This window comes from Chaetura pelagica, unplaced genomic scaffold (assembly GCF_000747805.2).
Source record: "Chaetura pelagica isolate M959 unplaced genomic scaffold, ChaPel_1.0 scaffold26, whole genome shotgun sequence".
NCBI classification, from domain to species: domain Eukaryota; kingdom Metazoa; phylum Chordata; class Aves; order Apodiformes; family Apodidae; genus Chaetura; species Chaetura pelagica.
In genome coordinates this window covers 79,061-91,151 of record NW_009953793.1, presented here as the reverse complement: position 1 = coordinate 91,151, position 12,091 = coordinate 79,061, and the positions used below count along the sequence as shown (strand labels likewise).

The following is a 12,091-nucleotide window of genomic DNA, read 5'->3' as shown; positions in this document are numbered from 1 at the left end:
GACACTCAGAAGTGAGCAGTAGTAACACACAGGTTTGCCTCTGCGAGAGGCACCCACTTCATGCTCTAAAGCAGCACTGGTCACTCTCTGCTCCAGGGATCACTTCTTAAGATGGGAAAACCAAGCTTACTAACAGGCTTAAGGTAAAAATAAGCCCCTACACACATCCAAGGAATATTCTGATGGGCCTACACACCAAAAAATGTTGAAATCCACTGATTTGGACCAATAATGCTCTTAAGAAGCAACTCCACACTTCCCTTTTACTGGACAGTGAACAACTGCAGCTTATAGAAAACAGCCTGGAAAATGCTTTTGGATTCTCAGTTGATCTTCTCTAGCAACACCTGCTTCACAAAAATCTTCCAAGTAGTTTCTGTCAGTGGAAAATAGTCCACCAGCCTTGGCTGCAGACAAAAGAGGGGAGAGAAAAGGACAGAAGGAACTCCCCAAGATGTGCTACAAGTACCAGAGAGGCATAGCAGGGTTTATTTTGCATGCTTACTTAAAATGCACAAATTGTGGTACATTCAGAGATGTTCCAAGTCATTTTCAATATCCTTTCTAACAATCACTTATCAAAGACTCAATTTTCCAATTTTCCTTTATGCCTAAAGGACAATTACTAAATGCATTTCAGTCTAAGGGAATCATTCTTGTCACGGGCACCATCCCAACCCCTGGCAGAAATACACTCCCTTCTCTGCAGGATGGGACATTTCTCTAAGAGCTCAGTTCTCCCACGGAATTAAAACCCCAGCCAGAACTTGGGAGTTCATGACCACACACACTTCCAAAAACTTCTTTGAAAACATATATCAGAATATTTCTTTTGACACTGTGCAAATGTGCCTTGTTTGTGGCAGTCAGCATTTGCACGGGCTCACACAGAGCCTCGTAGCAGCCTGACTAGAACACATAGTATTTTCAAAGTGTTAAAGAAAAAAAATCCCAACAGTAACAAAACGTTCCATGCAGCAAAAAGGATCAAAATACTATCACGAGGCACCCCCAAATATCTGCAGAGTTTAAACCAAGCCAGGGTTTGCATGACAGCTAAAGCAGAAGCACCCAGTACAGCACAGGGGGGTTGGTGACAGAAAAGGAAGGAAAATGGCAATTACCCTAAAAGACATTTCAAGATTCTCGCCACCCCAGATATCCATTCCTGCATCGTAAGTTCCTATCTCTTCAAAGTAGTTTCTGTCAATAGAAAATAGGCCACCAGCCATAGTAGGGGTCCTAGTTGAAAACAAACAGAAAAAGAAAAAGAAAAGAAAAAAAAGAGGAAAAAAGAAAAGAAAAAATACCTTTTGAAAGACACTGTGGCATTTATTGTGACACTACAGTACATTTCACTACCTCAGACATTTTGGCTATAAATATGGTCTATGTATAGCAACTTAAATACAAGCTACTAACAACAACAGCAGGGTTTGGAGAGCATCCTCAGGGCAGGGCCCCCCAGGGGAAGCCCAGGGGAGCCCTGCCCCAGGGAGACCCTCAGGATCACTTCCTACCCACCATACCACCTCCCCAGAGGTCACTTCAGGAGCACTGCAATGGTAAAGTGGATGGAATTTTGCCCTTCTGCATCCAGAGCAGCAGTTCAAATCCAATCTGAAATGCTTAGTGGAGAGTTTAGTGCCTCAGCTTTGCCTTAGAGGGAGACTAAATGTGCATAAAATTACCAGGCATAATCTCTCCTAACAGGATTATAAATCCTTACAACAGGCAAATCCAGTCAGAGTGCAGCTTCCCTCTGTGCACAGATGTCCTGTGTGCCTGGAAATACCCGTGCTGTGATTTTTCAGCATTTAAAGTCCACAGGAGATGAGAAAGGCTCACCCTGCCAGTAGAGCCCTGGCTCCACAGCCCCACACCAAGTGTCCCCATAATGAGGTGTCCCAACCCAAGCAGAGGTGTCTGACAAGGTGTCTGGTGACACACACCAGCTCCAGGGGTTGAGCCCAAAGAGGTCCCTGCAGAGCCTGCTGGTTGGCAGCACCCATGGCAGCAACAGAGGGAACTGGGTGCCGAGCTGCTGAGCTTCATCCTGTCCCATGGAATGGCCAGCAAGGGTCTCTGGCATCTGGATGGAGCTGCCAATTGAGCCTGGCTGGGCAAGTATCAGTCACACTTCTGACCTCAGCTTCAAAACCACCTGCAACGTGGGCTAGACTGGGTTTTGATGGCACACAATGCCAGCTCAGTCATGGACTCACGGTAACACAGACTGGTTTGGGTTGGAAGGGACCTTAAAGATCATCCAGTCCCAACCCCTACCATGGGCAGGGACACCTCCCACCAGCCCAGGCTGCTCCAAGCCCCATCCAACCTGCCCTTCAACACTGCCAGGGATGGGGCAGCCACAGCTTCCCTGGGCAGCCTGGGCCAGGGTCTCACCACCCTCACAGCAAAGAATTTCTTCCTAATGTCTTAGCTAAATGTCTCCTCTTCCAATTTAAAGCCATTATCCTTCACCCTGCCACTCCATGCCCCAATGTGCACCCCTGCAACCCCACACGAACATGTCAGTGCCCATGGCCTGTATGCAAAGGGCTTGATCAAAGATGAACTCACTCACTCCATTACTTTATGTAGTTCATTGTTGGGGAAGACTGGTGGGAATACCCGGTACTCGGTGGTCAGAGACCTGTGCATGGGCAACATCTTCAGCACCAGCACTTCTGCCCCTTTCCAGCTGGGTTTCCCCCAGAGCTCCTGTGCTTGGGGACAGCCTTGTGCCCACACTGGCAGGGAAGGAGCTCCGAGAACTCCTCAGAGGAGCAAGTCACCAGCAACAGAAAAGGGTTCACGTGCGATGCAAAAAGGAGCTGGAAGAGGGGCAGAACCTGAACCGTGTGAGCCCTCCTCAGAACTCCCTCAAGCAGCTGCTGTGTGTCCTGCACACCAGATGAAGTGGCTAACACACCCACTCTGTGCACCCCTCAGGGCTGAGGTGGTGTCACACATGCCACGCAGATGCTCAGCCCTGCTGTGTCACACACAGCCCTTCCTGCGGTGGCTCTGGCCACAGCCCCAGCCGTGAGGACTCCTCACTTACTCTCCAACTCAACAAATCCAGGTAGCTCACCAGCTCTGCAATTATTTCCCCCTCTGCCAGAGCTGACTGCCATTGCTCCCAGAAAAAAGCAGGGTTCAGCAACGTGGTAACACCAGACCCCGAGTTTTCCAACACCTCATTTCTGTTCTTCACAGAATCACAGAGTCATTCTGGTTGGAAAAGACCTTTAAGATCATCAGGTCCAACCCTTAATGCAGCTCTGCTGAGTCCAGAGCTAAACCCTGCCCCTCAGCACCACAACTACACAGCTTTTAAACACCTCCAGGGATGGTGATTCAACCACCTCCCTGGGCAGCCTGACCCTGTGTTTAATTAACCCTGCAGTGAAGAAGTTTCTTCTAACACCCAACCTAAACCCCCCCTGGTGCAACTTGAGCCCATTTCTTCTTGTCCTGTTGCTTGTTACTAGGGAGAAGAGACCAACCCCCCCAAATGAGCATTTACACTCTCTCCCTGAGCTCTCAGCACTGCAAGCTCCATTAATTACCCTTCTGTCACTGGAGAGGGCAAAACCTGCCTGGGTTTCAAAGCTGCTGGGGGGCCCTCAGCTTTACTGGGTCTCTGTCACAAATGATGCTGCAGGCCTGGAGCATGGGGAGCAGATGGACACAGCTGGGCAGTGTCACCTTCCTGGCTGCTGCCACGGGTGTTAAATACCATCAAGTCCTGGGAGAACACTGAAAGCTGACTCTGCAATCCTTCCCAACCCAACTGGTTTTGTGCCAGACTATTGCCAGTGCAAAACCACTGTATTGAACAGAAATTCCTATTCTCGACTCCCCAGAAACCCTGCAAAACCACTTACCCTGCTATAAAAAACTGCCAGGACTTGGTTTGTTCACTGGCCTGGCAACTGGCCCAGTTCCCAGAGGACTCCCAGCCATTCCAACACATCAATGAGCCCGTGCCCAGCGCGGCACGAACCACCCTCAGCTCCCATGGGCACTCACCTCCCACCCTCACTGAAGTGAGGAATGCCACTGGTTCCAGACAAATAAAACCTCCCTCACTCCTGCCTGCACCAGAAACCCTCGTCCTCTGCCTCCTCTCCTTCCTCCTCTCCTCCCCTGGAGGAAGCCAATCTCTGACTGAATGGTCCAGGACTGCCTGTTCTTGCAAAGCCTCAGTTGTAAGCAGCGTTTGAACCAGACAGCTGAGCTGCACACGTGGATCTGGAGTCTTTGGCAATGCCAGCAGCAGCTGGTGATGACAAACAAACAGCATATTCCTAATAACTCCCTGACTGGAACTGGAACTGCAGAGCTCCATGGTGTAAAATGTAGGATCCACACCACGGGTCCTCCAGGGACTGCAACACAGCAGGCAGGGCTACTCTCTGTGATGGGAACTGAATGCTACACAGACACATCTGCAGAACCTCCACTGTAAAAAGAGCTGAAGCAGTAACATTCAAAAGAGCAGGGGTTCCTGGTTTCTTCCTCAGCTTTGCTCTTCATAGCTATTTTTTGCCTCCGTGGAGTCATGCTCACAACTACAGTGCTGTGCTCTAATTAACTCTCAGCACCATTCAATCCCACTTTCAATTTTATTTTGGAGATAAAGTCTGCTTTTCATTTTTTTTGCAGCTCCTGGCAGCAAGCAGGCTTCCCATCCCTGCCCTTTGGACTCCCCACCAGAGCAGCTGCACAGCAGGAAGGACCCCAGTAACCCCGGACCTGCAGCATCCCCACGTGCTGTGCCTGGCAGTGCTGGCCCAGAGCTGCTCCCCAGGGGATCTCAGGGTAGGTGCCACCCAGTGTCACCTCCCCAGGGCCACCTAAGGTCACCTCATCCCACATCCCCACACCTCCCTGTCCTGCACATCTGCTCTAAGGTGTCCAAGGGGCACAAGGGCAACACCACGTGTGGCCACGAGCACATCACTTGCAATCAGGGTGCTGCACCAGTTCCCAACACTGCTGCACATCCCTCGGGCCAGCACCAGCTGCAGTCAACTCTGAGTTTAATCAGCCATAATAATAAGATAAACACAATATGGCCCTACTATTTCATTTTTCCTCTCAATAACTAATTTACACTGGAGAAAATATTTTCGAGAACAAAACATACATATTTAGTATTTATAACCCAGCCTGTAGTGTCCTCAGCTTAAAAAAAAAGCTAAGGGCAAGTAAGGAAATAGCCACAGAAATGTGCTGTGGAGAGACTGTGACTGCCCAGCACAGAAACACTTTATGTAACACCAGATGTAAGAGGTTTGTAAACTGATCTCAGCACAGGCAAGTTCTCTGCTGCCGCAGGCAAAGCCACAGAAGGAGAAATTACTTCACTTGAAGACAAGGGATGCCCTGCTAAGTACAAATACTGTGCAAGGATTTTTCAGGGGAAGAAGAAGAAGAAAATACTAATGAAGGGTTTAGGAAGACTGCTGGCTCTAGCTGGCTCTACCCACAGACAAGGACAACCACACCAGGGCCCACCTGGGGAGGAACTGCCCTGCCTGGAGCCCCCAGCTTTGGCCATCCCAGATCTACCCATTTCCATCAGACCACCTGCAGGACACTACAGCTTTAAGCTCCACCTCTGCAAAGGGCAACTGGCCAGGTTTTGCTCCAAGAACAGGAATGGGCTTTGTGCATAAAATAACCCATTTTGGCAAGGTCTAATGGTTGACAAAGTTTGCAGAGGTGGAGGTTAGTCCAGCGACCATCAGTGGAGGTTCCAGCATTTAGTCTGTGTGGGAACAGGGTGAAAACCTGAGGTGCTTCAGAACAGCAATGAATAACCCTCGCTGCTCAGGCCAGAAATACAGATACACCCACGGCCCTGTGGGGTTGCTGTACCCTCAGAGTAAGAAATGTAACCCCAAGATCAACACCCAGAAGTCCCTGCAAGCCCAGGTAGCATGTGCTAAAAGCCACCGGTCAGATTTGGCTTCTGCAAATACACCTGAAAAAACACGTTTCCACTGATCCTAATGAACCTCAGAGAATGAAATATGTGACTGGACCAGCTCTGTCCCCAGGGTTTCTTCTAAATGTCCCCATCCTGTTCTCACGTACAGCCTCAGTTCTAGCAGAGGACTGAGAAAGGGAAGCTTGATGAAGGGAAAGCTCACTGAGGGTCCTTTCACTTCTGATCATTGTATGTGTAAAAAAATTGTAAGTACATTTAAAAAACCAATCCACCAAGAAATGCCAGCATGTGATGGGCACTGACTGCCATCCTCTCTTCCCCAGGACAGGGAGTACAGAGGGGGGGTTGGGGCAGGGGTGGCAGGACCTGCTGCCCAGGACCTCTTTCATCATCAGCACTTCCCACTTTCATCCATGATGTCTAAACCAGGACTGTTTGCAAACTGGAAAGGCTTCTGGTACCTTCACAAACCCTGTGATTCCTTGGGGAAGCGTTGCCTTTTGAGACTACCCTGGGAAAGGTTACAGTGCTGTGGTGGGAGGTGACCTGGGAGAAACCTAGGTAAGGGGTGGAGAAGAGAAGGAGCACAAGAGAAGGGACATCAGGCTGGGGCTTAAGAACCAGGAGAAGAAAATAAGCAGCAGAGGTGCAGGGTCTGGGGTGTGCAGAGCAGGAACAGCCTCCAGGTGTGGATCTGGGCTCAGAGCCCACACTGCCCAGGGCAAGGCATCACCAACCAGGACAGGGCACCTACCATCCCCAGCACTTGTCTGCCAAAACCACCACAAACAATCCACCTTTTTTACTGGCTGCTGGCATCAAAGCTCCTTCCCAGCTGCCCTGCATGATGGCTGGCTGTGGGATCTCAGTAGCAGGCACTGGATGAATCCACCTTTTCCCACTAAACCTGGAGATTCCAGCAAAGACAGATGTTTCTGTTGAGTCCAATGCCTAATTTGGGAATGAAAGAGTTCCCTTAGCTGCCCAGGCCAGCAACTAGAAAGCATCAGACCCCTCTTCTGAGAGGGCAGCAGCTTCTGCCTGGAACTGAGGGGGTCCCAGGGCACAGCGTGGCCAACGCTGCCCATCCCCACCAGGGAGCTCCCAGCTCTAAGTGATCCTGACCCCACAAAAAGACAAGGATATAAGCAATAAATAAATAATAAATTGCATGGAAGGTAATGCAGAGTTTGAAAGTGCATGCCTTCTGATTTTAAATCTAAAAAGCAAAGGTAGGAATTCATGGATGCTATGGAAGGGAAAGATTCTGAGTGAAACTTCTGTCATGTACGTGGATTTTTAATGTAGCAAAAAGCAGAATTTGAGTGCCATGGTTATATTGCACATAAATGCACACAAACATGTAAGCCAATGATGCTTGTGTTCTGCACTTATTCCATTGTCTACAAAGAAAAAATACAGACATATTCAACTTATGCCAGACTGAAATAATGTCCCTGGATGGGGAAAGCAACACAAAATGAAAAAAAATGAACTCACCCATTTGATTCTAAATTTTTGGTCTGGGTTAGGCTTTTATATCTTTTTATCCTCCCATTTTTGAATATTCAGCAGCTGCCAAAACCATTCTTATCTTAGCCAAAATATGATACTTTTCTCTCTTTGGATGCAGAATCTGTGACTGGGTTTCTGACCCCGCAGGACTGACACGCTGATGCTTTTAGCCTTCTCTGTGTCTAAGAGCTGCCTCTTCAGTCTTCAGCCAGCACAATTACACACCCCCAGAGCCACCTCTGCACTCTAAAGCACTCAGGGTAATTACAGGACAGGTGGCACTTGGCATTAACCTCCTTCCCCCACAGCCTGCTCACTGACACCCATCACACCAGGAGCAGCCCAGGCAACTTCCAGCTAAAAGCTGCTGGGAAAGCCAGAAAACCACAAAAGCCTTTTTTTTTTTTTTTTTCAAAAATAATTTTAAGAGTCAATTAAACACCTGATTTTGGATTAGCTTTACGTACCTCTCCATTTCAAGAGCAGGAATTTGCATTTCTTTGACAACTCCTGGTGCACAGGAGGGATGGAACCAGCAGAGCCCAGCGAGGAACGTGGCCAGTGCAGCGTGAGGCTCTGCAGCTCGTTAGGGTAATTAATGCCACCAGTGTTCATGCACAGCCCTGCTCTAGTGACACAGCTGCTGGCAGACTTCACAGCTGAGTGACAATGTCTGAGACCATGAGAAAAAGCAGTACTCTTGACTCCAGAAGAGCATCACCCCCTCTGTTAAGGACAGAGCCTGCTTCTGGGACCCCCACTCGCTGCTCTTGGGGGGAATAAAGTCTAAAACCTCCAAGTCCTTCCCAGGCTCCAGGCTTTGAAGGACATAAAGTGACAGGTTTTGGCCATCTTCTGGCACAAGTGATTTTGGATGGCTTTTCTTTAGCCATCCACTGCCTTACCTGGAAGGGCTGGCCAAGCTCTGCTGGGGTTGCTGCTTCTGCTTTGGCTCTGAGTTGGCTCCAAGCTGCCCTTCCCTTTACCTGCCTGTTCCACACAATGGGGATATGCAGGACTGGAATTCCTACCACTTCCTTCTGCCTCTCTGACAGGTTTGGAACCATTACATCCACTTGTGAAAGCTTTTTCATTTCTCCTTTTTAACTTTTCATGAAGAGCACAGAAGCTATTAGAGCTGAGCAAACAAACCACTGCAGGTAATTTATTCAATTTGTTCTGTTTCAGCTTCATTTAAATTTTTTCTAGAGATTTTGTTACAGCCTGTGGCTTGAGCCCTTAAATGAAAGAGGTCAGGAATGATCATGGCAATCCAGGACATACTCTTAGATCATTTTTGACTCAGTGAGCATGACCATCAATTTTATTTTCCAGGCAATAAAAGCATGCATTTAAGTGCAAATCATAATTGACTGCCTGGCTTCCATGCTCAAACATGTATTGCAGAAACACATTCTAATTATTTACCTTCAATTATAAGAATCAGTAAACACAAGGTCAACAGGTGATTTGCAGAAAACAAACAGAGAGGGAACTTAAAAAGCAGGTTATATTTTGGAATTCTGAGCGTTGCAAAGAAGCTGTGAGAAAGTTTTCTCAGCTCTGATAACTACACTGCAGCATTAGGGATGGGCAGACTTTGGTCTTCTCTACCCTAAACACAAGCCACAACTATCTGACACGTGTTCCCTCACACTGCAGCAAAATCTTAGGAGTTAAGCACTATTATCTATGTAAAGAAGCACAGAGTAGAGTCAAACAGCACTCTGGATTCACTCCCCTTACCTGACAGGCAAGGTCCTGTCCCCTTTCCTCCTGTCCATCTCTCTCTGGGGCACTGGATACCAGCGGAAGTTGAGCTTCCAGTTGAACCCTCCATAAGTCATGTCTGACCCAGCCATGTACTCAAACGTGTCATCACTGATCACATCAATGATTGGGCAGACAACTCTTTTCCTGGAAGAAAAAGATGGGGTTTTAAAAAAACCAAACCAAACCATCTTTTCATATTCTGCTCAATGTTGTGGTTCTTTTGAGGCTTCTCTGCCTCAGCCCCCGTTTCCCACTGCTCTGGGGGTGTTTTCTCTTCCAAAAATGAGGCCATGCAAAAATTCCCTCTTTCTGCTGTTTTTAGTGGTGGCTGTAGGGCTGGGGCAGCCTGGGTTGGATCTCCACATCTGCACCCTCAGCTCAGGGAGCACTTATAAGGTGGCTCAGGAACACCAACAAGTCCCATTCCCCACACGTGCAGTGGGGCTGGGGGTGCCCAGGGGGAAAAAGGGGAAAGAATAAAACAAAAGAAGGGGGAGAAAAGAAACACAAATGTAAATTTCAGAGCCCATTGGAGGGGACACGGACACAAAGTCATGCCTGGTAAAAAGAGGCAGCTGGAGGGGGGGACACCTAGACCTTGTGACAATCAGTGGCACAAGTTGCTGTCTTTACTGCCACTATTACTCTTACTCTCAACAATTAAAGTCCTGCTGTAAGAATCAAAAGCTTGTTGTGCATTTATTTAGAAATTACATTTATATACAAATATTACTTCTTCACTGAAGAAGTGGGGAGGCCTTGGGACAGGCAGCTCAGGGAGGTGGTGGAGGCACCATCCCTGGAGATGTTCAAAAAAAGGGGTAGACATGTTGTTTCATAAAATGGCTTAGTGGTTAGGGGTTGTAGGGTGGATGGTTGGGACTCAATGATCTTGAAGGTCTTTTCCAGCCTTGATGATGCTGTGATTAGAGAATATTCTACCTGCCTGCAACAAAACCCCAACCAAACTTCACCTTCAGACGAACGCATTGTCCTCACTTCTATCCCACCGCGGCTCCTCCTTCACCTCCTGTTGGAGCAGAGGCAGGGAGGGCAGGAGGCAGCCACGGCCCCTACCTGTCCTCCTTGATCCTGGCCAGCAGTGGCTCCAGCCAGCCCAGGGTGCACTCGCAGTGGGCATCCAGGAAGGTGATCACCTGCCCCTGGGAAGCTGCTGCTCCCCGCAGCCGGGCGCGGATCAGCCCCGACCTCTGCTCCATCCGGATGATTTTGACGGAGACGTCCAGTTTCCTCACGTAGTTCTCTAAGGAGGCCTTCAGAAACTCTGCCAAGGGGAAGTGGGAAGGGAAAAAACCAGAAGGGAAACATCAGGCAGTGAGAGGACAAGGGGTAATGGATCAAAACTGGAAGAGGGGAGATTTAGGTTGGACATCAGGAGGAAATTCTTCACTGGGAGGGTGGTGAGAGCCTGGCCCAGGCTGCCCAGGGAAGCTGTGGCTGCCCCATCCCTGGCAGTGTTGAAGGGCAGGTTGGATGGGGCTTGGAGCAGCCTGGGCTGGTGGGAGGTGTCCCTGCCCATGCAGGGGGTGGGACTGGATGAGCTTGAAGGTCCCTTCTAACCCAAACCAGTCTGGGATTCCGTGATTTCTGTGCTTATTTGAAGCTGGGTTCAGGTGACTCCCAGACTCCAAACCTAAGGGCAGAGTTTACTCATCAAGCCCAGCACTCCAAGGGCTGCCCTGCACAAACACTGCCCTGGCACAGGACACACATTTTGACATATTGGGAGGTTTTTTGGAAGAGCTGAAGCTGAGCCATGCAGGTTCCCTGCCACACTGTGCAGGGCAGCCACACACACACACCCCCAAGCATCTGAGCATCTCATGAAGATACCACAAAAACATTAGATAAGTCATGATCAGTTCCCTTGATTAAACCAGTGATCAGCAGTGAGTGCAACATGATTGCACTTCTGCTGGTTTGCATGTGGTTAAATACAAATATGGCTAATTTTTTGATGAATTTCACCATTTGTGAACCCAAAACTTGGCTTTTAGGAAGAGCTGTAGTTACTTGGGCTAAAGTCTTCCTCCTCCTCCCGGCACAGAGGGACAATAAACCCACTTGTTTTCTGCTCCAGGAGCATAACCAGAGTTAAGTTAATGCTACACAGGGCAGAAACAAAGGATGGCTCTGGCCCTTGAAGAGTGGCAGCTGTATGGCAGCTCCCATTATGCACATGTGGCTCCTCCAGGAAAAATCTATCATTCCACCCCTTCCATTTACAGAAGGCAACGTGGCTCATCTGCTGGGAACACACAGCTCCCCCAGCAGTTTCCCTTTGAATAGAATCATGGAATCCCAGGGGTTGGAAGGGACCTCAAAAGCTCACCCAGTCCAACCCCCCTGCCAGAGCAGGATCACCCAGAGCACATCACACAGGAACGTGGCCAGGGGGGTTTTGAATGTCTCCAGAGAAGGAGACTCCACAGCCTCTCTGGGCAGCCTGGCCCAGGGCTCTGTCACTCTCACAGGAAAGAAGTTTTTTCTGATATTCACCTTGAACCTCCTATGCTCCAGTTTGCACCTATTGCCCCTTGTCCTATCACTGGTCATCACTGAGAAAAGCCTAACTCCATCTTCCTGACACTCACCCCTTACATATTTGTAAACACTGATGAGGTCACCCCTCAGTCTCCTTTTCTCCAAGCTAAAGAGACCCAGCTCCCTCAGCCTTTCCTCAGCAGGGAGATGTTCCACTCCCTTAATCATCTTTGTACCTCTGTGCTGGACTCTTTCAAGCAGTTCCCTGTCCTTCTTGAACTGAGGGGCCCAGAACTGGACACAATACTCCAGAGGCTGGCTTTCCAAATGCGA

General features: G+C 49.0%; 1 protein-coding gene across 1 annotated transcript in view; it reads right to left on the bottom strand.

The window, feature by feature from the left end:
- The window catches only part of GALNT13 (polypeptide N-acetylgalactosaminyltransferase 13), a 71,224-nt gene that overhangs the window by 44,647 nt on the left and 14,486 nt on the right, over positions 1–12,091 (bottom strand). Inside the window, exons 3-5 of the mRNA XM_010001066.1 lie at positions 10,331–10,538; positions 9,227–9,397; positions 1,125–1,242 (exon numbers count right to left, since the gene is read on the bottom strand). Coding sequence (XP_009999368.1) covers positions 1,125–1,242; positions 9,227–9,397; positions 10,331–10,538 — 497 coding nt within the window. The remainder of the gene's footprint in view (positions 1–1,124; positions 1,243–9,226; positions 9,398–10,330; positions 10,539–12,091) is intronic.